Source organism: Cladophialophora immunda, assembly GCF_000835495.1.
Source record: "Cladophialophora immunda strain CBS 83496 unplaced genomic scaffold supercont1.2, whole genome shotgun sequence".
NCBI classification, from domain to species: Eukaryota; Fungi; Ascomycota; class Eurotiomycetes; order Chaetothyriales; family Herpotrichiellaceae; genus Cladophialophora; species Cladophialophora immunda.
In genome coordinates, this window is record NW_015622542.1 from 1,271,296 (window position 1) to 1,294,386 (window position 23,091).

The following is a 23,091-nucleotide window of genomic DNA, read 5'->3' on the forward strand; positions in this document are numbered from 1 at the left end:
CTGAAATCGCCCTGCTTCACCATATAGAACATCGGTTCACCGCAACCCTCCAACTTCCTCAAGACTCTGATCTACGCTGATGGACATCTCCAACGTGAGCAAATCTGACAGCTTGATCCATCACCCGCAATCCGGGAGATATTCCTGGGAAATCGCGGTAAGCGTCCAAGAATAATGCATCTCACAGAGTTCGTCGGCCGAGCAAAGATCAGCTCGCTCGTAATCGATAGAGCGAAAGTTTAAACCCGACATGTGGCGAGTTGTGGCGAGTGTGGCTAGAGATTGTGGCTGGTGATCTAGTCATGTGACTCGCCATTATTTCCTGCGGCTCGCACGGATCTCGCGCGAGTTTGCCAGGTTTGGCTGCTTCTCCTCACATCTCCGCCTGCAACATCCATCAAATTCCTGCACCGTGACTAATGTCAATCCGAGATACACCAGTCACTAAGCCAGATGCTTTGCCCATTGCTGGCATGTCATCCGCGTATAACATTGCTTCTGCTTTGATGCCTTATTATTTATCCCAAACGGTCCATTTTTGCTCATGATAAGACCTCCGCTTCCCCCTGCGCTCTCCATGTTGGAGCTCTTCGGCATTGATTCCTTCCCACTATGGCTGAGGCCAGCTTCAAACAGATGATTGCCACGTTTTTGCGCCAAACGAGACCAGTGTCCTTTCGCCACTCAAAACCTCCTCGGTATCCTCAGCGCCCATTGACCACCGCTGCAAACACCCAACCTCCGCGGCGGGCGGCAGTGGACTCCCGATGGGAGGCACACACAATTCAGACTCAGAGTCCTGGCGAGCCTCAGAGTGAGCGGCCGCGACTCGAAAGCCTGCGAAACGAGGCCGAACCGCGACCTTTCTCTTCGTTCTTGACCGACAACTACTCCAGACAGCATAACTACCTGCGTATATCAGTCACTGAACGATGCAATTTACGATGCCTTTATTGCATGCCCGAGGAGGGTGTCCCGCTTTCTCCTTCGGCGCACTTACTCACCACCCCCGAGATTGTGTATCTCTCCGAATTGTTCGTCAATCAAGGCGTTGACAAGATTCGCTTAACAGGGGGCGAGCCTACGGTCCGGAAAGATATTGTGGATCTTATGCATCAGATCGGAAAACTGAGGAGTAATGGCCTCAAAGAATTGTGCATTACAACAAATGGCATATCATTACATCGAAAGCTCGACTCCATGGTTGAGTCCGGGTTGACTGGTGTCAACTTGAGCTTGGATACACTCGATCCTTACCAGTTCACCATTATGACGCGGAGGAATGGGCACGATGCAGTCATGAAATCCATTAATCGAATCCTTGAGATGAACACATTGGGGGCAGCCATAAAACTCAAGATAAACTGTGTGGTAATGCGGGGCCTGAATGAACGGGAGATACTACCATTTGTGGAACTTGGCAGGAACCAAGATCTCGAGGTCCGATTTATTGAATATATGCCATTTGACGGGAACAAATGGTCGGAGAAGAAGATGTTAGGCTTTAGGGAGATGTTGGCCCTCATTCGCCAGAAGTACCCCGATGTTCAAAAGGTACAAGATCACAAAAACGACACGAGCAAGACATACAAAGTCCCAGGTTTCGCTGGTCGAATCGGGTTCATCACCTCGATGACGCACAACTTTTGTGGTACTTGTAATCGACTTCGAATCACTTCAGATGGCAATCTCAAGGTTTGCCTTTTTGGAAACGCCGAAGTCTCCCTCCGTGACATTCTACGCGAGTCCAACGACGGCAAACCCATTGACGCCGAAGCCATGGAAGCTGTTCGAGAGCTCGAGATGGATCGCCGCCAGCGGTTTTCCGGGGCTGAGGAGCTGGGCATGTCCGAAAAGGAAGCAAAGTTGCTCGATGTCATAGGCATGGCGGTGAAGCGCAAGAAGGAAAAGCATGCTGGTATTGGCGAGCTGGAGAATATGAAAAACAGGCCAATGATTCTTATCGGTGGGTAAGCCTCGACATTCTTATCGTTGTCACAGATCTTCACGCTGCCACGACAAAAGACCCCGTGGATCAACAGTACACAATATCAAAGCTATGATATGATGAATATAGACCTATTTCGCGTCTGCATTCCTCCTTATCTTCAGCCCGTTTTCTTTGGTCAGTGATATAGCTGACTGTTGTGCTTCTGTAGATGATGACGCTGCTCTCAAACCATCTTTGCCAGCTTCGCCGCCTCGGCCATTCCTCCCCAGGTACGCTACTAACTCCATGACTGCCGTTCACCAGTCTTCGCTACCGCTACATCTGCTACAACAACCTACACCTTCTCCATCGTGGTCTCAAGTTCGCTGCTTTTCCTCGCTCTTTTCGACGAAACCCACTGGGTTCAGGAAGTTCAGTAACTCAACCTCGCTGGCCAGATTGAGACATAAGCCCTTCCGCTATGTTCATGGCCAGTCTTTGTATCGACGTGTTCCAACCAAGGAGCCAGAAAACATTCCGGCAAACTCCTTTCGCACCTGGGATGAAAGTCGACAACGATCCTTACGAGGCAGGGCTTCAAGAGCAAGGTCTCAAGTGCAGTCGTACGGTCAATATCTGATCCGAGATATCATGAAGCGGGTGTACCACCACCAGAGTCCTCGCGATGAACGCAGTAATAGTAGCTCGCCAGGTTGGAGGACAGAAAACGAGCCATCGAAAAAGTCTTCTGAAGCCGAACAAGAGGCTCCCGAGACAATAGCAAACGCGGACGTGACCCTCACTCACCTCACTGCCGATGGCGAAGCGCACATGGTGTCTATCGCCAACAAGAAACCGACTTCTCGCTCTGCGACGGCAACTACTCTGTTGCTGTTCTCCCACTATGGGACTTACGGGGTGTTGTTCGCGTCGCGGCTGCGAAAAGGGGACGCACTGGCCGTGGCGCGCATAGCGGGCATCCAGGCCGCGAAGAAGACGTCTGACCTCATCCCGCTTGCCCATCCGGGCCTCAACATCACAGGCGCCACAGTCCGCTTGGAGCCGTTCATGGCGGACAAGCTGCCCTACCCGCTGTCAGAGGGGAAAGGCGATTTGGGCATTCCCAGCGACATGGACAGACTCCACGGCGGCGTCCTGATCACGGCCACGGTAGCGTGCGAAGGGAAGACCGGGGTCGAAATGGAAGCCATCACGGCGGCATCCGTGGCGGGCCTGACCATGTACGACATGCTCAAGGGCGTGGACAAGGAAATGGTCCTGACCGCGACGCGAGTCACGGCCAAGAGCGGCGGCAAATCCGGCGACTGGGAATGGGACTATCAACTCGGCGAGCGCGTCTTCGTCGATGCTTCCCGAGAGAAGGGGAGCAGCGGCAGCCCAAATGACGGGACGGTGAAGGAACAGGCGGACCAGGGTGTGGCGGAGCAGGACCAACTCCTGAAGCTACAGAGGATACAGCGAACCATCAGCCAGAGACGCGAAGAGGGATCCACCAGGGGACAGATTTCCGCCGAAGACCTGGCCGACTCGAGAACCCGGAGGCTGAGGAGACTGCACGCTGCGAGAAAAGTCCACAGCAGGGCTCCGGCCAGTGGCGAAGAGCAGTCTACAGACAAGGACAAGGACAAGGACGGCGCTTGAGGAGCACGCCAGAGAGAGAATGAAAAGTTAAGGCCGAGTGACAATTGAGAGGAGATCAGAACAGATGCTCAGTCTGTATGCCCGTGCATATACCCTCCCCCCTCTCTCTCTTTCGCGGGTGCAGCCTGCCAGGAAGGACGAGTTGAGAAAAGCCATGCTCTCTGTTTCCTGTACATTTACGCTGAGAGGCACTGCCCAAGTAATTCGAAGTGAAGCACACGTTGTGATGGCCCAACAACGAGGGCGTTTTCCCTGATTATTTCGCAATCTATATCTTCTCACTTCCGAACGGAAGTTACCTCTAATTCGTACATTACAAATCCGCAAATGAAATCCAGAGCAGTTGGTCTATATGGGTATCTCTTCGCTGGTAACTAAGACGACGAAAATCGCAATGATGCAAAAAGGCAGCTCCAGAACAATAATCAGAACATTCCAATCCAATGCTCAGATACAACACAGGTCAAGCCCAATGGATAGGCCAAGAAAAATAGAGCAAGGCGCCAGGCCTCCTTTCTTCCCTCTCTGCCCCAGCAAAGCTAACCTGATCCTGATCCTGGGTCGGGAGAGTTTCACTTCAGCCAGACTTGTTCAAAGACGCCGCCCAGAGGCTTTTGGCCGGTGATTTCTTCCATGTATTTCTCCGAGACGGGCGTGATCAGGCAGCTCCAGCGGTTGAAGCGTGTCTTGGCCCAGTCGAGGCAGAAGTGGTGCGTGCGTAGAAACTCGGGCGGCTGGGCGCGCGACGTCGCTTGCTGATGGCGCTGGACTGTGGAAGCATTGGCGCCCGCCGCAATAGAAGGCGGTGGAGGCGTGATCTTCCATCGAGACTCGTACAGTGTCGGCCCGATGGCAAGGTGTGTCAGGGATGGTTTTGCTCCTCCGACTGAGGACGGAAACACCCATTCGACGAACTTAGTCGCGTATTCTTTGATGGTGTAGTCCCCCAGTTGGCTGAACACTTGGTTCTCGGGGAAATTGCGGATGTGGATGGTGCGCAGGCGCTGGAGCGTTGGGAGAGCGGTCTTGCGGACTCGGATCATCTCGTCGTTCCAAGGGAAGCCCATCCCCAGTTCTGTCAGATTAGGGCAGAGCCGGGCGATGTCGTTGATTGATTCCTCCCACAGATCGTGACTGTATCCGCCCACGCCGAATGGGCGGGAAGTGTCCATTGAGAGATGCTCGCGAGGCTGAATGCGGGATTCAAACACTAGGTGTTCGAGAGAGGGACCGTGTTCGGCGATGAATGTACTCGGCCTTTCCAGTATGGCGCCGTTTTCGAACAAAAGGGACAAAGTCTGCAGGCCGGTGAATGAGCTAAGGAAGCGGACAAGAGCTTCCTTGAGAGGTGTTGTAGGGCTTTCGTGACGTAAAAGAAAGTGTTTCAGGGAGGGGGTGATGCGAGGGTTTTGAGGCGCTTCTGGGGAAGTCGACGCCCAATGGAATGTTCCCGCAATCGATTCAAGGAGATCGTGGCTGCCGGGGCAGGATTGCAGAGTGAGGCGCTCCAACTGGCAGAAGAACAAGGCTTGTGGGATAGAAGATGGCCGAAGAGGAGTCACATCCAGACCCTGCAGAGACAGCTCCCGCAATTGAGGGAACGTGTCCAGCGCATATGCAGAGGTGAAAAATGTGTCCATTGGTTGCGGAATTTGTTGGAGGAAATTCAGCCTGCTCTGTTGATAGCACTCGATCAGCCGTTTTTCTTGCCCCAAAGACAGCTTCTTGATTGACTTTCTGTTGGCGGATATGATCTTTTCAACAGCCTCGCCATCATTGACCGTGCGAGCCTCGAGGCTCGTGAGGTTTTTGGGAATGAGCATGCCCTCTTTCCAAGGAGAAACATCGTGGAAGTGGAGGCGTTTCAGTGTGCTCTCTTGTCGCTTGGTGAGGGACGTCACCATTTGTCGACTCAGGGGGATCTGGTGGAAGAATCTGGCACAATCAGCATGGGCAAGGTCGACTTGTGTGCAAGTGACTCACGCGAAGCTCGTCATTCGACCAGAAGGAACTTTCTCCAGCAGACTGTTGACAAGACTCTCGACAGAACTCGCGTCGGATATTCTCCTGCGCTTGTAGACCGAATTCCTTCTCTGTGTCCTGCCGTTCCTGATGGTGAGCTCTCGAACAGATTGAACGAGTGGTTCTCGGAACGCAGCTGTCCCAGGCATTGGGATTTGAGGGAGATCAAAATCGACGGTGTGGTATAGTCGAGTCATGACTATGTCCTCGAGGGCACGGCATGTCAGAGATAAATTGTAGAGATCTCTGCGAGTATCGAGCTGGAAGTATGTCAGTGACGTGTTTTCTCTTCCAACTTTTCTCAGAGACGCACATAAGTGACAATATGGACTTTGATCTCGTTGGGAAGACTCAGAAGCCCGCAAGGCTGCGGAAATGGGGATGAGTTCATGGCTGCGTGGTTGACGAGCGACAGCCGGGAGACGTGCAAAACTTCAATACCAATAGTGACACATGCAATATAAGTGATTCACCACCTCTTGATCATATCTCTGCAACTCGCAGGAAAATTCCACCATGGACAGGTAGGAGTTCGGATTATGATAAATGGTGACTGACGGAGTGGATACGGGAACGGCACGCAGCCTTGACAGCACAAGGGGGGGGAGGAAACGGAGCCAGGGGAGGCGAGGACGGGACCGATGCCAAAGTGGTAAGCGTGCGTTAGACTAGCAGAGAGCGTAGCATTATGTCAGACTGATAATCGTTAATCATAGTGCATTCCACTGGTGTGGGAGGCTGAGTGCGAGAGAAAATTCCATTCAAGGGCGCGCGTGTGATAGGGGGAGTAAGAAGAATGATAAGTGGCTTCCTGGTTGCGCTCCGACTGCGTCTGCTCATTTCGAGCCAGCAAGGATTGCGGGAAAGGCATCTCTTTTGGCATGTGAATGGTTTGATTATTAGTCAGTGTCAACACGAGCAGCTGAAAACTGCAACCATTGAGCTCGTAATGCGAACAAAGAAGGGAGGGCGTTGGCGTGGGATTGTTAGATTAGGGCGTATCCCAATCCCTGATGCAGGAACATGCCGGAACAATACCTAATGGAATGACGATCATCCACCCAGGGGCATCGTGGACGTGATGCGGCATCCTCTTCCTTGGTCCACATGGACGCCACATTCCTCCCAATCCTGTCTAAATTGCTCTTCCCGGCTACTAGAAGCCCTCCGCTTCAGGCATCGGGCTAGAAAAGCACCCAAGTGAAGGTAGGGATCTTGCGGAAAGACGGCCCTGGCGCCACACTACAGCCCCGGCGGCGAATGGTTTCCGTCATTGTTGACCATTATTTCTAAGGTACTCAAACACTATTGTGTTCCTGTACTTGTATTCTCGTAGGTTTGTTCACACCCTAGCTTCCCGTCTCATGCTCATGCTGGGCACTGCGGCTGCGGCGGCCGAGAAATGTCCTCAAGCTTGTCATGCTGACGCCCTGGGTCCCCTGTGTGGATTTCTAACGGATATGATACTCCCCGTAATAATTCCCGAGCCTCGTTGGCGGTTCTTGCGTGGTGGGGGCAAGATGTGAGCGGTCTGGCGGTCACCGTTGCACATAACAAATTCTCTCATTGGCGATTCGGGCGTAAATATGGGTTCAATCCATGCTGCCTGCGGCGTTGAAGGGAGGAGGAAATTCGTACTTATGCTGATTTTCGAATGCCGAGAACCAGGCTCGTTCTTGTGAGCCTGCTAACCAACTGGCGCGGTTGAATATAACCTGAAAGGGGATATTCGTGGTTACTACTTACAGCCAACTTGCATTAGCACCACTGGTATTCGCAACACTATGCTCGGGCGCTTGTAAGCTCATACTGACGTCATTAGGGTTTTGATGACAACAGCACAAACGAGTTTGACATTGTGATTGAGACCAAGAAGAGTAGTAGTGAATGGTGGCGGTGATGTTGGCGAGAACAGTTCGAGGCAGCCACGGCAGCCAGGGTCAAACACTCAACCGTATTACTTCGTTGTGGTGTCTTGAACTCCGCCATATTTACCCTTTTGCGGAGAAATATACTTCCAGCCCGGTTCTTCAGCTCAACGTCCGGCAAGCTTTTGGCGGCGCCCCGTTGATCAAATACATGACCTTTGGTTCACCAGACAGGTGAAGGAAGCAGCAGTGCCGTGGCTTAGTTGTTCTCGCAGCCGCTCTTGGGCGATCCTCCCAGTCCCTCAAGACTTTTGATTCTTCCGCTCCTTTTTTTCCAGCTGTGAATTCGTGTCTCTGGCGACGGGACTGGGATTCTCGCACTTCGCTAGGATTTTCGAACCACGGCACTTGTTATAGGACATCAGTCAAGGAACAGATTGAGTTGAGCAAGTCGTGTAGGCGGACACTATGTGGTTAGGCTGAGAGTTCAGAGGAAGCAGCAGGTATACAAACGTGAAGGTTTCGACTGTGGTAGGTGGCAAGTCTGTCCTTTCCCGCCTGTTTTGTCTAGGTGCACAGAAGACCAGCGCAGTGAATTTCATTGCAGCTATGCAGACAATTGTGCCAGACCCGCGCAAATTGGGAAACAAAAACATGGAGGTTGTTGTTTGTCGTTCCTTCCCATCGCCGCGGCGACTGCCCCTTCTCTGCGTTTTCTATCCAACAAGGATCCTATCACGATGGAGCGCCGAGACCACGACAACGCTGCTAGCACGACTAGTGCGGCGTCTCTAGAAGAGCGTTTGAGGACGGCCTCTATCAACGCTCGGCGCAACCGCTTTTCTGACTTTCCTGACTTTCCTGCCGCGCACACTTATGTCGAACCTCCCAAGACTGACGCCACAGATGTCAGACCGTTTCTCAAAACTCCAAGCGATGAAGAGCAGGCCCTGAGTGCGCATAATACGGACAAGCCACCTTTCTCTCGCCCATCAGAAGCTGCCTCCGCTTTGCAAGAGCCACCGGAATCCTCTGTCTCTCAAGCTCACACTTCCCTCACATCGGACGAAATGGATCGCCGACTTCGCCAGAACAAGCCACGCTTGTTGCTCATGGGCCAGCGCCGGTATGGTGATTCCCCATTCTTTCTCCGTCTAATCACTGACAAAACTCGCAGAAGCGGCAAGTCATCCATCACCAGTGTTGTCTTCCACAAGATGCCTCCGCAAGAGACCCTTTTCCTCGAATCTACCACTCGTATCCAGAAAGACACCATGCACTCCTTCATGGACTTCCAGGTCTGGGATTTTCCTGGGCAAATCGACTACTTCGATCCCACGTTCGACACGAACGAAATCTTCTCTGAGATTGGAGCGCTCGTCTGGGTCATCGACGCGCAAGATGACTATAGCGAGTCCTTGAACCGGCTGACCACCACCATCCTCAACCTTCAAACCACCTTCCCTCACGTCAACGTCGAGGTCTTCATCCACAAGATCGACAGCTTGAATGACGAGTTCCGAGCTGAAATCTACCAAGACATCGCCCAGCGTGTCGGTGATGACTTGAACGACGCAGGATACATCAACCCCAACGTCAGCTACCACATGACCTCCATCTACGACTACTCCATCTTTGAGGCATTCAGCAAGGTCGTTCAAAAGCTGATCCCTCACCTTGACACTTTGGAGAACCTCATGAACACGCTTGTCAACAACAGTGGTATGGCCAAGGCCTACCTTTTCGACATCCTCAGCAAGATCTACGTCGCTAGTGACACGAGACCCGTTGACATGGAGGTGTACGAAATGTGTTCCGATTACATCGACGTCATCGTCGACATTACCGACCTGTACGGACACGAGCGCAAGCATGGCTTGACCCTCGGAGAGCAGATGCAGGAAACAGAGTCTTCCATGACTATCCATGACGGTACCATGATCTACCTCAAGGAGATGAATAGGTAAGAAGAACTCCCTGCAGACCTGGCGCCACTCTAACAGAACTCAGGTACCTCTGCCTCGTCACCGTCATCAAGAACGATGACGCCAAGAACAAGAAGGGGTTGATCGATTACAACTGCCACATTTTCCAAGAGGCCCTCAACCAAGTCCTGGCACAGGCTTGGAATGCAGACAAGGCCACCGGCACCGGAGAGGGTGCGGAGCAGGATGGCGAGGGCGCAGCCCAGGAGGCGGCCCAAGGAGAGAACTGATGGACACGAGCCCCCGGCGCACTGAGTGGACAAGAGGACGAGCTGATTGATTAACAACCGGGCGCTGGCTCATGCCAGGATAGCCGTGAACATGAATACAATGAAACGTGCCAATCGCACAATATGAGCTATTTAATTGTGTAACCGACGATCCCCGTCTGTTCAAGAAGTGAATTGCGCTCGCTGATTGTAGAGAGAGTCTGTGACATTTTTGCGCAGTCGGATGTCGATGTGGTGGATCTTTGCCAAGTCCAGCTTGAATACCCTTTGGTCAGACTCGGAATTTCGTAGGCAGAATGACACAGTCTCTCACCTACATGCAGACTCGCTTGACTTCTGAGGCAGTAGATCATATCAGTCTTCTGCGCGACGTTGACGGCATCGATTCTCTTGCCAACGAGCTTCGCCAGACCCAGGAGACCGATAGCACTGCCGCAAGCCCGACCCGACAGTCACTGAATCCGCGCATCCAATTTTTACGCCTCTCAGCAATCGTCCGAGGACGGGTGGGTGTGCCTGGATCTACTCCTCCATACCAGCCTGTACCGCCATCACTGTATCGCGCGCTGTGTCTCGATCAGGACGAAGGCGTGGGTCAAGGCGAAGTGACCAGTCCCTCACCCCTGCGCAATTTCGCTGTGTCAAATTGTGCCGTTCGGTATGAGTCACAGCGAGACGCGCATATAACAACGCAGCCGGCATTCGAAGGCTTCCCAAGAAATCTATTCTTCAGGACCATCAAAATGCCTCAGACGGGGTTTCAAGCCCTGATACTGTGCGGTCCGGGCATCGGACTCAGCACCTTCACCAGTGTCCCAGCAGAGTATCCCAAGGCCTTGGTCGAAGTCGCCAACCGACCTATGGTCTGGTATGTCTTGGATTGGTGCTATCGTATGGGCGTGACAGATATCACCCTCATCACTCCGCCGACATCGAAGGACACGATTGCTGCCGCTCTTGCGCAAAACCCTTACCTCACGTCTCTTCCCTCGCCCTCAGCCGATCTCCTAGCCCCAGGATCCCTAGAGTACACCACGCCAACCGCCGAGTTACTCAGACTGCCAGAAGTGCAGCAGGTGATCAAATCAGATTTCTTGGTGCTCCCCTGCGACCTGATTTGCGATATTTCGGGGGACCATTTCTTGGAGACGTACTTTACTAGGTTAGGTGGCCCTGGTGGGATTGGTGCTGGTTCAGGCTCAGACTTTGACAAGTCACGAAACGAGCTACTATCGCTTGGAGGTGAGCGACGTGGTCGGCGCGGTGGCCTTTCGATATGGTACAATACGGTCGATCGGGAGGAGAGCGTGAAAGGCGAAGAATGCGACTTCATGTGTACCTCCAAACTCGACCCTGAGCATAATCTGCCCCTCTCCAAGACTGCTACTGTACAATCCCAGGGCGTCCTTCGCAAACTGGTCTGGACGATGCCCATGTCGGAGCTATGGGACCAGTGTGAGGAGGACAAGTCATGGAAGATTCGACAGTCACTCTTGCGCAAATACGGGGCGATCAAGTGCATGACCAAGTACCGCGACTCGCACATCTACTTCTTTCCGTATTGGGTCAAGGAATTCGCCAAGTTCAACGAAGACTTTGAATCTGTCAGTGAAGATCTCGTGGGAACATGGGCAAAGGCTGAGTGGCGCAAACCGAGCTATCGAGCGCGATTCGGCGCGAGGAAGATTTTCACACACCGCCTCACCTCCCAGGAGAGCGAACTCCCTTCGCATGAACGGCCAATCGAGGAAGAAATCGACTTGCTATCGTTGAGTAGTACTCACGTCACGAACCACCGGGTGCCCCAATCTATAGAAGCACCACGCACAGCCCGACTCGCATCGAGAGTGCAAAGGGACTCCGAAGACAGAATCCTTTCGGCAGACAGTGAATCACAAGCTTCCGAAGATTCAGGACCTGTGCCGCTGGTTCCTCCCATTCTCTCATACATCCTTCCCTCAACTTCAGACGCGCCCTTGGTGCGCCGTGTGGACACCACACCGCTCTTACTCTCGGTTTCGCTCTCCCTTGCCAAACTGCCATCGATCGAAGAATGTCTCGGCACCAAATCAGCAGTGCCACCGTACTCTCACTCAGCCAAAATCCACGCTACCGCCACGATTGCACCCCGAGTGACGATCTCTCGTTCTGACACGCTCATCGACAGCAATAGTACCATTGCCACGCAATGCGTGATCAAGAACAGCGTCATCGGCGCATCGGTCGCAATTGGTACAGGGAGCCGGATCTCAGGCTGTGTTATTATGGATGGTGCCACGATTGGGGATAAATGTGTCTTGACAGGCACGGTCGTAGGCAAGAAGGCCAAGATCGGCAACAAGTGCTCATTGACGAATTGCGAGGTGCAGGACGGGAATGTGGTTGGTAATACTACGGAAGGAAAGGGCGAGAAATACCTAGTCGGCGGTTTGGAGGATGAGATGGAAGGCGAGGAGGGGATGGGATTTGACGATGATATGGAAGACGAAGATGATGGAGGGGAAGGCTTGAGCCTAGGAGAGCCATGACTGTAATGCCTCCGCAGGGTACACTGCAATCCCGTGTGTAAACCAATTCCTCGCATGGCGCGTGGCTAAACCAGTGACCCCAGAATTTGCGGTGTAGAATCCGCAAAAGCACGCCAACCAAGGGCTAGCTGGGAGTCCGAGCACGATCAATGAAAGCTCCGAGAGCCCATACTTATTCTTTGGTTAATATCCGATGGAGAGGCCAATCGGGCCAGAAGTAGACCTATAAGCGAGGATGATGGTAACCTTAGTAGCCCAAATACTGGGTATGATTGATGCAACTTTTCCGACTCTTTTGCGTGCGCCATGGGATATCTCATGTTCACCTAGAGATCTATCTAGGTACTGTACGGAGATCAAATTCGTTAGCATGCACTTGCTAGAACGCACAGAGACCTGCCCAGGGGCCGGCAGATGGGCGCGGTGTTCTGGTCGTGGCACTGTCTCGTCCGCCCACCAACAACAACACTAACAAACCAAACTAAACACAGGAGGTAGGTGTGTAGTCGCTGTGGCAGAATCGATCACAGGACAGCTTGCAGGGCGTCACAGGAACAGTAACCAAGGAGGAATAGAAGGTCTCGAGCACAACTAGCACTCTATTCGCTGTGTGAAGCAATGCTCAATTGATCTGTCGCTGTTGCTTGAGGGCTATCAAAACCAATGCCAGCGCCGTCACAGCAAAGTCCCCTGTATAGTCACGTGACTATATCCACCTGACCACCGCACCAGCGCCTTACAGTACGTAAATATCTAAGTGTTACACCGTGTGTTGCGATATCTCAAGAAGCTCAACACTAAATTAAGATGTGGTAGATAGGGGCTGAAACAACAACATAGGCCGGAACAGTTGACTGCGATGGTGGTCGATGTCATGGTGCCCAGTAGGACGGACGTCGCCGCGTCAACTTCCCCACTGACGGGCTCGGAGTCGTCTCCAATCTGGATTCTGGATTCTCCTGCTTATTCTCTACTAGAAGCATCTCTATCTAACATCTAGCGAATGTTTGTGGTGGTCTATGTGCCTAGGCGTCAAAGCTAGAGAGTGCCAAGCTAAACTTGAGACTCGTCTCGAAGGGCGATCGGCAATCGCGGACTTTTGGTGGTATCACTTTTTATTTATGGGCGACACGGTTTTAAATCCTTATTTTCACTTCTTCATCAATAATCTACATTTTAAAGCCCGCGTTTATCTATGAAATCTTTTAGATGCCTAAAGACAATAAGATAAAACTGAAATAGCAGTGAAATAAGAATGAATTTCCATTACGTAAAGTAAGTAGATAGATGTAAAAAGCTTAGTGGCAAAGCTGTCTCTTGGCACTATAGCTGCCCTCCGCTCTCTACTTACGAATCAATTCGACTTCAATTCTCTTAATAACCCACTAACTCTCCACCACCACCCAAATCAAGTCTTATTCGACCCTTTCTTGACTTGATATTAAATCGATTCCACGAATGAATGCCGAAAGCGAGACGTTGACGACTTCTGGGGCTGAAAGGGGTCACCGGGCGGCCATGGCGGTTACACTGCACGGAGCTTCTGCCTACAAACGCAGTTTCGATCAGACCAAAGACCATGTGGTATGTAAGGTTCTTTTAAGATCTCGATTTTCAGATTGTGATTTTATGGCTCAGCTTCACGCTCGTCTCGACCACGGCGTGGGGTTGTTATGTTGCGGGTCTCCCCGCCCCTAGAGACAGCCGACCTCTTTGACCTTGATTAATGTCCGCATCGTGATTGGCATCTGAGAAGAAAAACTAACTGTCTTAATCCACACTCAGAAACCGACAGACAGAATCGTAATTGAGCTGTCGGATTCCGAAGACGAAGTCAGTCTCCCTTCACGGGGGCCAGCCTTCTCGCGACCGCGTCACTTGACGCGTGCGATGGCGCTCCTTCCCTCCTCACCCGGAGCCGGCGCCGGACGTTTGAATACTGACTGACTCTAGACGCCTTCAATTCCCCTCCCTAAGCGTCAGAAATCCCAGACGCCCGCAGCAGACGGTCCCGAACCTCGTCGCGTACTTCCACAGTCGCGTCCACAATCCCAAGATGCCAAGACTTATCGCCACGCGACTCCTCCAGCATCGGCTGCGTCACGTGCTCAACAGCAGGACGGACCGTCAAAAAGTACACCCAAACGCTCCCCGTGGAAGAAGCTTTCAAGATACTCACTGTCAAACGACGCGTTCGCCGATCTAAGAAGCGAGTCCCCCAGTCCTTCTGACGCTCCTGAACAAGAGCAGATCACGTCGTCCTTCCCGACACGGACTAGAGTGCGGTCGGAAACTCATGGATCCAGTTCCGTCTTCGACCACGTGAAGGCCGGTGGACCTTCTACCAAGAGAATACCTTCCTCTCTAGAGCCCCGAATCCATGCCACACGGCCACGGCGAGATGAGATCGACCGCCCCAAGCGTGTCACTCGATCCGACCGTGGCTCAGTTGTCAGGTCGGAAGAAAGGAAGAGATCGGCGAGTAGCCAAGGAAAAGACACGCTCTCCCGTCATATTCGGACAGGCAAGAGCTCCTCCTTGAACAGGTTCTCGATCGATATTCGGCGACCAACTTCGGATACCGACGTGGCTACCTCGCAGCAAGGACGTAAACGTCTACCAAAGATTGAAGTTGTGATTGACTCTCAACGCAAAGACCTCCTCCGACAGTTTCAGGCTCCTTTACCAAAGTCTAGAGCTCAGCTGAGCGCAGAGAAGAATGCGGTTTTGGCACAGCTCGAGCAGTCTACCAAGTTGGCCCATGAGAAACCGGAACTAGTAGAGAGACATTTCGGAACAACGGGATTCTCGGCGGTGTTCAGTGTCGATGAGGACGTCGAGTTTATGCGGGGCGCGGCGTCCAAGAAGAAGAAGAAGGCAAACCGCAACAATATCAAATTGGAGATCGATTCTCTTTGCGTGCCGCTTGACCAACTTTCTCTCAAAACTAGCTTCATCCATCCCGCCCGCACTGCGCGAAAGATTCTCATCAGCCGCTTTGAAGAAAGATTAAACCCACCTTTGACTTTTGCCAACGACATCAACGATAGACGACTTCCTGGTAAATTCCAGTTTATCGACCACTATATCATCAGCCCCAAGGTCAAGATGGCACCACCCTCGACGAACTCTGGCTGCGACTGCAGGAATTGCGCATTATCCACCTGTCAATGCTTGACTAAGGAAGTCGACGGACGTGAGACCCAGGTAGAAATCTACGCCCGCCGACCTGACGGAATCGTCGTTCTATCAGACGATTATATTAATCAGGCTCTAGGAGATGGAAATGAGCGCCAGGAAATAACGGAATGTAACGAGCATTGCGGGTGTGGCGATGACTGCTGGAATCGGGTCGTGTGTAAGGGACGCACTATTCCTCTCGAAGTCTTTCAGACCAAGAATTGCGGCTTTGGAGTCCGCTCGTCGAAAGATATTGTCAAAGGCCAATTTATCCAACGATACCTCGGCGAGGTCATAACCGATCCCGAGTTGGAGCAGCGCGAAGACGCGGCAGAAGAGCAACAACCTAGCTATGTCTATACGCTGGACTGGTTCGGGAACAAGGAGCCCTACTACGTGGACGGCGAATACTTTGGGTCTGCCATGCGATTTGTCAATCACAGCTGCAATCCAAATACCCTGTGTGTAACTGTGCAGACCCACAGAAAGGATAAGAGGGTGTATGACCTCGCCTTCTTCGCAACCAAGGATATCAAGGCCGGCGAGGAGATATGCGTCTCGTATAAAAACGATGGTTCATCCGACGTCGAGCAGATCTCGGAGGATTTGGTGAAGTGCCAATGTGGAGAAGACAATTGTCGAGGAATCCTGTGGAAACCAAGCAAGAAGACCAGACGCCGAAGGAGACGACAAGAATAAGGGGTTCTTACGTTCGACGTGGGAATGTAATAGGTCGAAGGTTAGGGCTGAGAGGAGATGGGATATGCCAAGGCTGTCGACGGCATTGCCAGATGCTACTAATGTACACGTGTCGGCAGGTTGATTCGCGGCCCAATTACACCGGACGTTTTGATACGCCTTGGGAGCTACTATATCAGCCAATCGTCGAGAAGGACAACGCAGTTGCTGTTATGGTGTCACGGTGTCACCCCAAAAGGCGCAGAGCAAACCATATATTGATCGACACCTGGATTGGATTCTCGTGGGCACAGACTGTGTGTGCGTATGGGACTCTGCTAGTGTCCTGTTTCCCACACCATGAACGATACCCCTGGATGTGACTGGGTGGATGAATGGACCCGTGAGCTTGGAATAGCTGTGTGTTTGGGAGGACGCGTAGCCAGGTTCTCAAAAGGAGAGAAAATGTACCACTACCACCAACAGGGAGGAAAAGGCGTTACTCACATGAGCGTAGCATTCTAACGGACTAGCAAGCAATGTCGACTTTGGATGAAACGAAATGGAATGATATGAATAAATGAACTAGAAAGAGACAGAGGCCGGAACTGGACCAGGATTGTCATATATAAATACATAATTAATGAGTAAAAGAATCCAAATGTCCCCCTAATTGACTACCTCTCCATCCCCGCCGTTTCGGTCTGTCTTAGTTTGATTTATTTCCTCTCTCTCACCTTCTTTTGTCTGTCGTTCCGCCCCGTTCCTTCTCTTCTCTTCTCTTCTCTTCGCTTCGCTTCTCTTCGTTTCACTTCGCTTCACTTCGCTTCACTTTACTTCACTTCGGATTGCTTCAGTTTGCTTCAGATTGCCCCCCTCTCGGTTCGATACGTGTCCTGAACGTATAGTATACTACCATTCATGTACGGGACCTGTTGAATTGACGGGATACCCTGTTCCTGCTCGTCAGTATATGGGATTCGGGACCGCGATTCCGTCGCGGTCCTCGCTGATCTTTCTACCACCACTACTCCAATCGCGAGCGAAAGAGATATGGAGAGAGAGACGGATGGATGGATCCCAATCTTAGACAAAGACAAAGACAAAAACCGAGAGGAAAGCAAAACCGTGTGGATCATCAACTGTTTCATGTCCCTCAAACGGAGATTTCATCATCGGCATACGATACTCACATTAACTACTAGGTATTTTTTGAGTGAAGTGATGACGAAGTCGTCTTCGAGTTATATACATTATCTCCCCAACGGGGGACCACGCGCCCGGACATGCGATACTATTTTGCTCCCTCGAGCGTGTTTCTCATTTCCATCAAAGGTGGGTGGCGGACCCTCAAAACCCCTCCTGCAGACTCATCATGAGAGCCTCGTCAATCGTCTCCTTTCTGAAACCCGGGGCTCGGCCCAGGCAGGCACTCCCGTGGATCATGCGCTCGAGGAACATCTCCACGTCAAACGTGAGCGGGTTCGGCCTCCTGCTTAGGAGATCGGAGAAGGTGGGTGGAGACGAGGTGGAAGTGAGTACCGCGAACTCGGCCCACGGGTCATCGAGCAGCTTTGCATTGCTCTGGGAAGCGGAGCCGGTATTGTTATTACTGTTGTTAATTGAGGTGGCGGTGGAGGATGACAACGGCGGGAATAAGGTGCTCGGTCGGGCAAACATGTCGCCCAGCTCGCGGGCGATGAACGGGTCGGTGATGGGATCTGCCAGGCCCTCGGCGCCCAAAATGGGGCTTGGAGTGCGTAGGGTCGCGTCGAGTGGGCTCCGGTCTGAGCTCGAAGTCCCGTCGCTGGAGGAGAGAGACGCTTTGACGAGTGGCAGGACGCTGGGGTCCACCTCGATAAAGCTGCTCTGGCCGTCGAGGTAGATGCCCTTGGTCTTGAGATACTCCTCGACGTCGTGGCTGTCGAACCACACCCCGCCGAAGCCGATGTTCTCGAGCATTTCCTGCACCGACGTCTCCATCCGCGGAGTCTCGACCTGGACGTAGGGCTGGGGCCCGAACGCTTTGGCGGGACTGATCATGTTCGGCGGGTAGACCGGGTTACCTTCCTCGTCACGGCGGGGGAAATGCGTGCCCGCGCCGCCGATGTGGAAGAACGGGACGTTCCAGTTCTCGAGCGACTCGCCGGCTTTCCGCTTGAGCATCTCTTGGAAGCGTTGCAGCATCCGCTTGCGGTTGGAGAAGCAGAACGTGAAGCGGAAGGCCCGCTTGATGTATTCCGGGTCGACGTTCGGGTTGGTCAGATTGCGGAAGGCCCGCTCTAGACACATTCGGTGGAGGCGGCGGGCGAACGTCGTTTCCTGGAAGCTATAAGTGTACGAGCCCTCGGGCTGGTGGGCAGGCTTGAGAGGGCGTTCAACGACGAGTTTCTCGTTGGGGTCGTCGAACAGGACGACGTCGGGGACGGTGGCGTTGAAGGACATAAGATCATTCAGGCCGTGGAGGTTAGAATTGTCCGTTGCCCACGCGGTTTCCGAGAGCGCAACCAACGAGTGGTCGTCTCCCCCTGTCACGGGCAATTCTTCCACATCTGCTTCCGCGTCGGTAGAGCTCTGGTCGAAACTAACCGCGCGGCGTGCATTAGTCTTGGTCGCTCCTGGCCGTGACGAGGTCTTTGCGCCCGACTGAGCACTAGATCTCCTGTTGCTCTCACCTGGTTCGGAGGCGGGCTTCCCGTCGCTGCCTTTGGTGATTTTGGCAATGGCCTCCTCTTCCTCGTCGGATTCAGGTGACGCTATCTTGGACAGGGCAACAAATTCCTCCGTGGCGGCTTGCAGCTGGCGACCCAGGGAATAGTGCGAGGTCAAGATCCCGGCATCGACCATGTTGTCGTGCAAAGTCAGAAAGGTCTTGTTCATGTGCTCAATGGTGGTTTGGAGGTCGTTGACCTTTTGCTTCAGCGCCGAGATGGTGGTTTCCTTTCGATGCCGGTACGCTCTTTGTGCCAGCCGAATCTGCGTCCGTCGACGATCGGCCGCCGTTTCGTCGTGGGTGTCAAGTCTAGGTCGGCCCCTCTGCTTCTTTTCGCTTGCTTGGTCGTCTCCATCGGTTGTAGATGAACGCTTTGTCGACTTTGATTTCTTTTGAGTCGATACTTGTTCCTGTTCCCCCGAGGATGAGTGGTTACCATCACTGGGGGCGGTAGCTAAGACAATGCCCCCGTACAAGTGGTTGGACGAGGCTGTTGCCTTTCGCTTGCGAGGATTCGGTGGTTGCTCCATGTCCTCGTAAGGCTGCATGAGTCCCTGGGGGTAGCGGGAGGCCGACAAGATATCCAGATCTCCACCCACCGGACGCTGGATCGAGTTGGACGACATGAAGAACTGGGTGGGGTCTTCCAGCAGTGACTGAAGGGATGAATATGTGCGGTCGCCAACGGGTGCTGTTCTGAATGTTTGCATTGCGACGGACATGGCCTTTGATTCCAGATCACTGATTCCGCCGAGGGTGATTACTGAACCTGACAGAAATCGGCTGCTTGGGAAAGGCTGAGGTAGTGCTAGGAGACAGGCTGGGGTTGTATCCCAGTGACCAACGACCGCGTAAACTACCACGGTCAACCACGGGGTGTGTGCTCGGTGTGGATTTGTCCTCTGGCCCAAGCGACGGTAAGGCCGTGTCGAAATTTCCCGACGGAGGAAAAGGGCAGATGTGCCTAGGGGCTGTGGCTATCTCTTCGGTTTTGCTCTGATCAGGATATCAAGGCTCGAATGGTTGCCCCCCCGTTGATCTGTTATCACAGGTCTCTAGGATGTCTCCTCCCTGTGTCTCTGTTCCCTCTCTTGCAGAATTTGACCGTGTCCACAACACCGTCAGGTGGGCAGCTGTCGACAGTCGAGGCGTGGAGTCTCTCGAGAGGCAGGTCCCAAACAGCGAGAAGCAACTTGTAATACCAACCGCCCGTCTGATGGATTGCTGCTTTAAACACGCCCTGCGCCCACGGCCCACGAAATTAGTCAGAATCCCACGGGGTTGAGGGACATTGTATACGACCAGGGGGGAGCGGAGGGCCTGGGTCCCAAAGTCAGACGGTGTTTTCCCCTATAAAACGCTGTCGAGCAGCCAGTGAAAAAGTCACCGTGTCCAACCCAAGAGGCCGTGTCGAAGACTGATGATGGCATTGCTCTGATCCCCGAGCCATCACCGGAAGGCCTGGAAGGCGGCCAGCGTGCGTCAAGAAAGGCTCGAGGGGCCTCAAGGGCGCGGTTCTTGCTCGATCAGGCAGTTGGTGTCATCCATGTGCAGCTGGTTGAATTCACTGCTAGGCTGGAAGCAGTCAGGCCTGTCTGGATGAATAGTAATCAGATCATTCATCCTGTTCACCGAGGCAGCGCGGGGCCACACCATCCCACCACCCACGAGTCACTCTGGCCGACTCCTGACCTCAGGCTACGTCCGTAACGCCCGTGAAAAGAGCCCCCGCTCCGGGCAGATTCCTAGAGGATCCAAATCTCACAAACTTGCTGGTTTTACTGCCTTTAGGTAAGCTGAGATGCGACATTCCCAGCGCCCAGATCAGCCCTAGATGGGCTTGACTCAGCCATGAACTCTGTCACGCACTGTGCCGTACGAGGACTTCTCAAATCCCGTATAAGTAGTCTTTACTTTCCTGCTGTGGCAAAAACCCCTCGCCGGTGGAACATGCGCGCTGACGTATTCGGCTTCAGTGGTGGTTAGAGATAGATGGGGAAACGATCTAGGCACCTTATTCTGTTCAGAAGACGAACAGGTGCTGACTTACTGGGAGTTATCATCCTGCCCAAACATTGGTTGTAGCAACTGGTAACGACCGCGGAGATCCATTTTGTTATAAAGAAACCCCTCAGTACTACCGAGTACGTCTTCTGGAACTGGTGCCATACTAGCTAGGCATCTGCATGCGTCACTGTTGCTGCTGCTGCTGCTGCCGCCGCCGCTGATCCGACCTTCATCGTAAAGACGGTCGAAATATTGATACATTCATTTTACCCTGACAAAAAGAAAGAAAAGAAAGGCCTTCCTTGACGTCCAAGATCGCTCTCTGTGCCTCTGTATTAGCGTGCTATAAGTTGGTATCATAAAATACATGACCTCCTGTTCCTCACTGCCACCATTTCCCAGGATGCCGTCAAGAATCAAAAGAAAAAGCATTTCCATGCTCATTTTGCATACATCATAACTTTCGTTGTACATTCCAAGCGCCCTCCCAAGAACCGTCGAAGAAGCAAAAAAAAGTCCTCAGTTGGACCCATGGACTACCGAATTGAAGGGCGGAAGTGCCATGCAAAGGGGTCAGACTGATCCGTCTGGCCTCTTCAGTGTCTGTTATCATCATGCACGTTCCATGACCTCAAAGATACCGTCCAACACCACGGGCGTCTGCATGGTCTCACTCATGAACTCCATCATCGAGCACTGTGCGGACGACGCCGTCGAGGCACCCGTGTTCGCTCGGGGTCTGGGTTCCAACAGGCCCAGCCCGATGATCTCGGCTTCGTCGGCGTACCGTTCAGCTTCGAGGGCCAGGTCGATGGCAGAGGGTTGGCGGCGGATGTTAGGGCTCGACAGGGCCGAAATCGGGGAGAGGATGGCTGAATCAAGGTCGTTGGTAGGTACTCGTCGTCGGCCGCCGAAGCTGCTATAGGAGGAACTCGGCGAGGATCTGACGGACGAGGATGTGGACGAGGACGAGGTCATGTTGCCGCTCGAGGGGCTCTTTGCTGACGATCGGTGCAGAGGATTGTGGCTGAAGATGGTCTGGAGATGGAGACGGACCTTCGACGACGAGGTGTGGCTGCGAAAGCTCCTGGGCCTGGGTTTAATGGATGCTTCTTCGTGTAGAGTCTCGAAGAGAGAGACTAACTGTGCAACCGCCATCTTTTTGGTAATCGGATTTCTGGAGGGGTTTTTTTCCTTCTCCCGCGTCCCGGACAAAAATGCAAGCTCTTTTTTCAACAGTTCAGCGACCTAGGCCAGCAGGTCGAACGCTTTTTGAGCTTAAGGAATGTGGTCAAAGTGTAGGAGTTGCCAAGGTCTCTGCCCAAGTGGCTCCGGGGAACTACGGCAGGATCAACGAAAGTATCGAGGCAGAAGCAGAAGCTGGGAGCAGAAAAGGATGTACAAGAAAGAGCGGGAAAAGGAGAAAGAAGCTGGAGAGGTCAGTGAGACATTAATTCCTGGGGGGGAGGATTGCTGAGATCAAGAAAGATATGCGTCGAGCCGTTCGGGAACAAAGCTGTATGTATACTACTAACAAGCCACCTCCTCCGCAAGGGCCAACTGCTTCCCTGCGGTGACCGCCCCATCTGCGAACTACCTGCAGACATGCAGGCAATAGTTTCGCCCAGAAACACTGCGGGAGCCGGGGCAAGCAACTGCAAGAGAGTCAAAATGTCACGCCTCCTGGCATGGGGCATAAAATGGGCCTGGGTCGTGATGGCTCCTGAAAACTTCTGCGAAGGGAAAGGTGGGGGATAGCATTCGAAGCCCTCGGGATGCGAAGGAAACAAATCTCAGCAGGGCAAATGTCAAACATGAGTGTCTTGGAGCTGGGAATCTTCCACCAGGGCATCTGCTCGACAGAATGCCCCCTGGTCTCGTCTGATCATCCTTCTCCCCTTTGATATTCGACTGGTCCCTGACACAGAACAGAGACTGATGGTGCAGCATAGATCCATCTTGGTTGCACCGTTGCTGAGGAAGCTTCGGAGAGTGAACAAGCCCCCAATATTACCTTCCTCGTATGTCCTTCCCGATCTCCCTGACTTTGTGCGCGGTCTGTGCCCCAAGTTGATGCAGTTCTCCACCCAACCAGGGAATCCTGACCCTGAGCTAGGGTTGAGAACAGCCAGTGGCACCACTAGGGCGTGTTTTGGCTTTCCTTGACGCGGATGAGACTCACGCCAAACACGCACAACAGGATTTCGAGACTGAAGCCAAGGGTTGATCCGCTTGGCTCATCTCATCTCCAAAGACGCGATGGGCGGTGTGGAGGCGTTTCAGGGGCC

The 23,091-nt window shown here is 53.0% G+C and overlaps 7 protein-coding genes across 9 annotated transcripts; 4 read left to right on the forward strand and 3 right to left on the reverse strand.

Annotated features, from left to right (window-relative positions):
* Nucleotides 1–330: 330 nt before the first annotated feature.
* PV07_02788 (molybdenum cofactor biosynthesis protein A) lies at nucleotides 331–3,930 on the forward strand. Its single transcript, XM_016389422.1, has 2 exons — nucleotides 331–1,966; nucleotides 2,160–3,930. The coding sequence occupies exons 1-2, from the start codon at nucleotides 613–615 to the stop codon at nucleotides 3,590–3,592; spliced, it is 2,787 nt and encodes a 928-aa protein (XP_016251324.1). The 5' UTR covers nucleotides 331–612; the 3' UTR covers nucleotides 3,593–3,930.
* On the reverse strand, nucleotides 3,728–6,544 carry PV07_02789 (uncharacterized protein). Its single transcript, XM_016389423.1, has 3 exons — nucleotides 5,928–6,544; nucleotides 5,576–5,874; nucleotides 3,728–5,527 (listed from the first exon to the last, which is right to left on the reverse strand). Exons 1-3 carry the CDS (start codon nucleotides 6,003–6,005, stop codon nucleotides 4,165–4,167), a joined length of 1,740 nt encoding a protein of 579 aa, XP_016251325.1. The 5' UTR covers nucleotides 6,006–6,544; the 3' UTR covers nucleotides 3,728–4,164.
* Nucleotides 6,545–7,240: 696 nt separating this feature from the next.
* PV07_02790 lies at nucleotides 7,241–9,833 on the forward strand. Of its 2 annotated transcripts, XM_016389425.1 has the most exons (5): nucleotides 7,241–7,384; nucleotides 7,437–8,013; nucleotides 8,396–8,608; nucleotides 8,660–9,445; nucleotides 9,493–9,833. In XM_016389425.1, the coding sequence occupies exons 3-5, from the start codon at nucleotides 8,553–8,555 to the stop codon at nucleotides 9,695–9,697; spliced, it is 1,047 nt and encodes a 348-aa protein (XP_016251327.1). In that variant the 5' UTR covers nucleotides 7,241–7,384; nucleotides 7,437–8,013; nucleotides 8,396–8,552; the 3' UTR covers nucleotides 9,698–9,833. The 2 variants fall into 2 exon arrangements, with proteins under 2 accessions (XP_016251327.1, XP_016251326.1); XM_016389424.1 differs by having other exon boundaries at nucleotides 7,437–8,608.
* Nucleotides 9,834–9,993: 160 nt separating this feature from the next.
* Nucleotides 9,994–12,491, forward strand: PV07_02791 (uncharacterized protein; the record flags this gene model as incomplete). The annotated part of the gene is made up of 1 exon (XM_016389426.1): nucleotides 9,994–12,491. One exon carries the CDS (start codon nucleotides 9,994–9,996, stop codon nucleotides 12,223–12,225), a length of 2,232 nt encoding a protein of 743 aa, XP_016251328.1. The 3' UTR covers nucleotides 12,226–12,491.
* A 1,136-nt stretch (nucleotides 12,492–13,627) lies between these two features.
* On the forward strand, nucleotides 13,628–16,711 carry PV07_02792 (uncharacterized protein). The gene is made up of 3 exons (XM_016389427.1): nucleotides 13,628–13,809; nucleotides 14,011–14,058; nucleotides 14,179–16,711. Exons 1-3 carry the CDS (start codon nucleotides 13,684–13,686, stop codon nucleotides 16,102–16,104), a joined length of 2,100 nt encoding a protein of 699 aa, XP_016251329.1. The 5' UTR covers nucleotides 13,628–13,683; the 3' UTR covers nucleotides 16,105–16,711.
* A 504-nt stretch (nucleotides 16,712–17,215) lies between these two features.
* Nucleotides 17,216–20,330, reverse strand: PV07_02793 (uncharacterized protein). Its single transcript, XM_016389428.1, has one exon. It carries the CDS (start codon nucleotides 19,516–19,518, stop codon nucleotides 17,434–17,436), a length of 2,085 nt encoding a protein of 694 aa, XP_016251330.1. The 5' UTR covers nucleotides 19,519–20,330; the 3' UTR covers nucleotides 17,216–17,433.
* Nucleotides 20,331–21,063: 733 nt separating this feature from the next.
* On the reverse strand, nucleotides 21,064–22,309 carry PV07_02794. Of its 2 annotated transcripts, XM_016389430.1 has the most exons (2): nucleotides 21,948–22,309; nucleotides 21,064–21,890 (listed from the first exon to the last, which is right to left on the reverse strand). In XM_016389430.1, the coding sequence occupies exons 1-2, from the start codon at nucleotides 21,959–21,961 to the stop codon at nucleotides 21,416–21,418; spliced, it is 489 nt and encodes a 162-aa protein (XP_016251332.1). In that variant the 5' UTR covers nucleotides 21,962–22,309; the 3' UTR covers nucleotides 21,064–21,415. The 2 variants fall into 2 exon arrangements, with proteins under 2 accessions (XP_016251332.1, XP_016251331.1); XM_016389429.1 differs by having other exon boundaries at nucleotides 21,064–22,309.
* Between the last annotated feature and the right edge of the window lie 782 nt (nucleotides 22,310–23,091).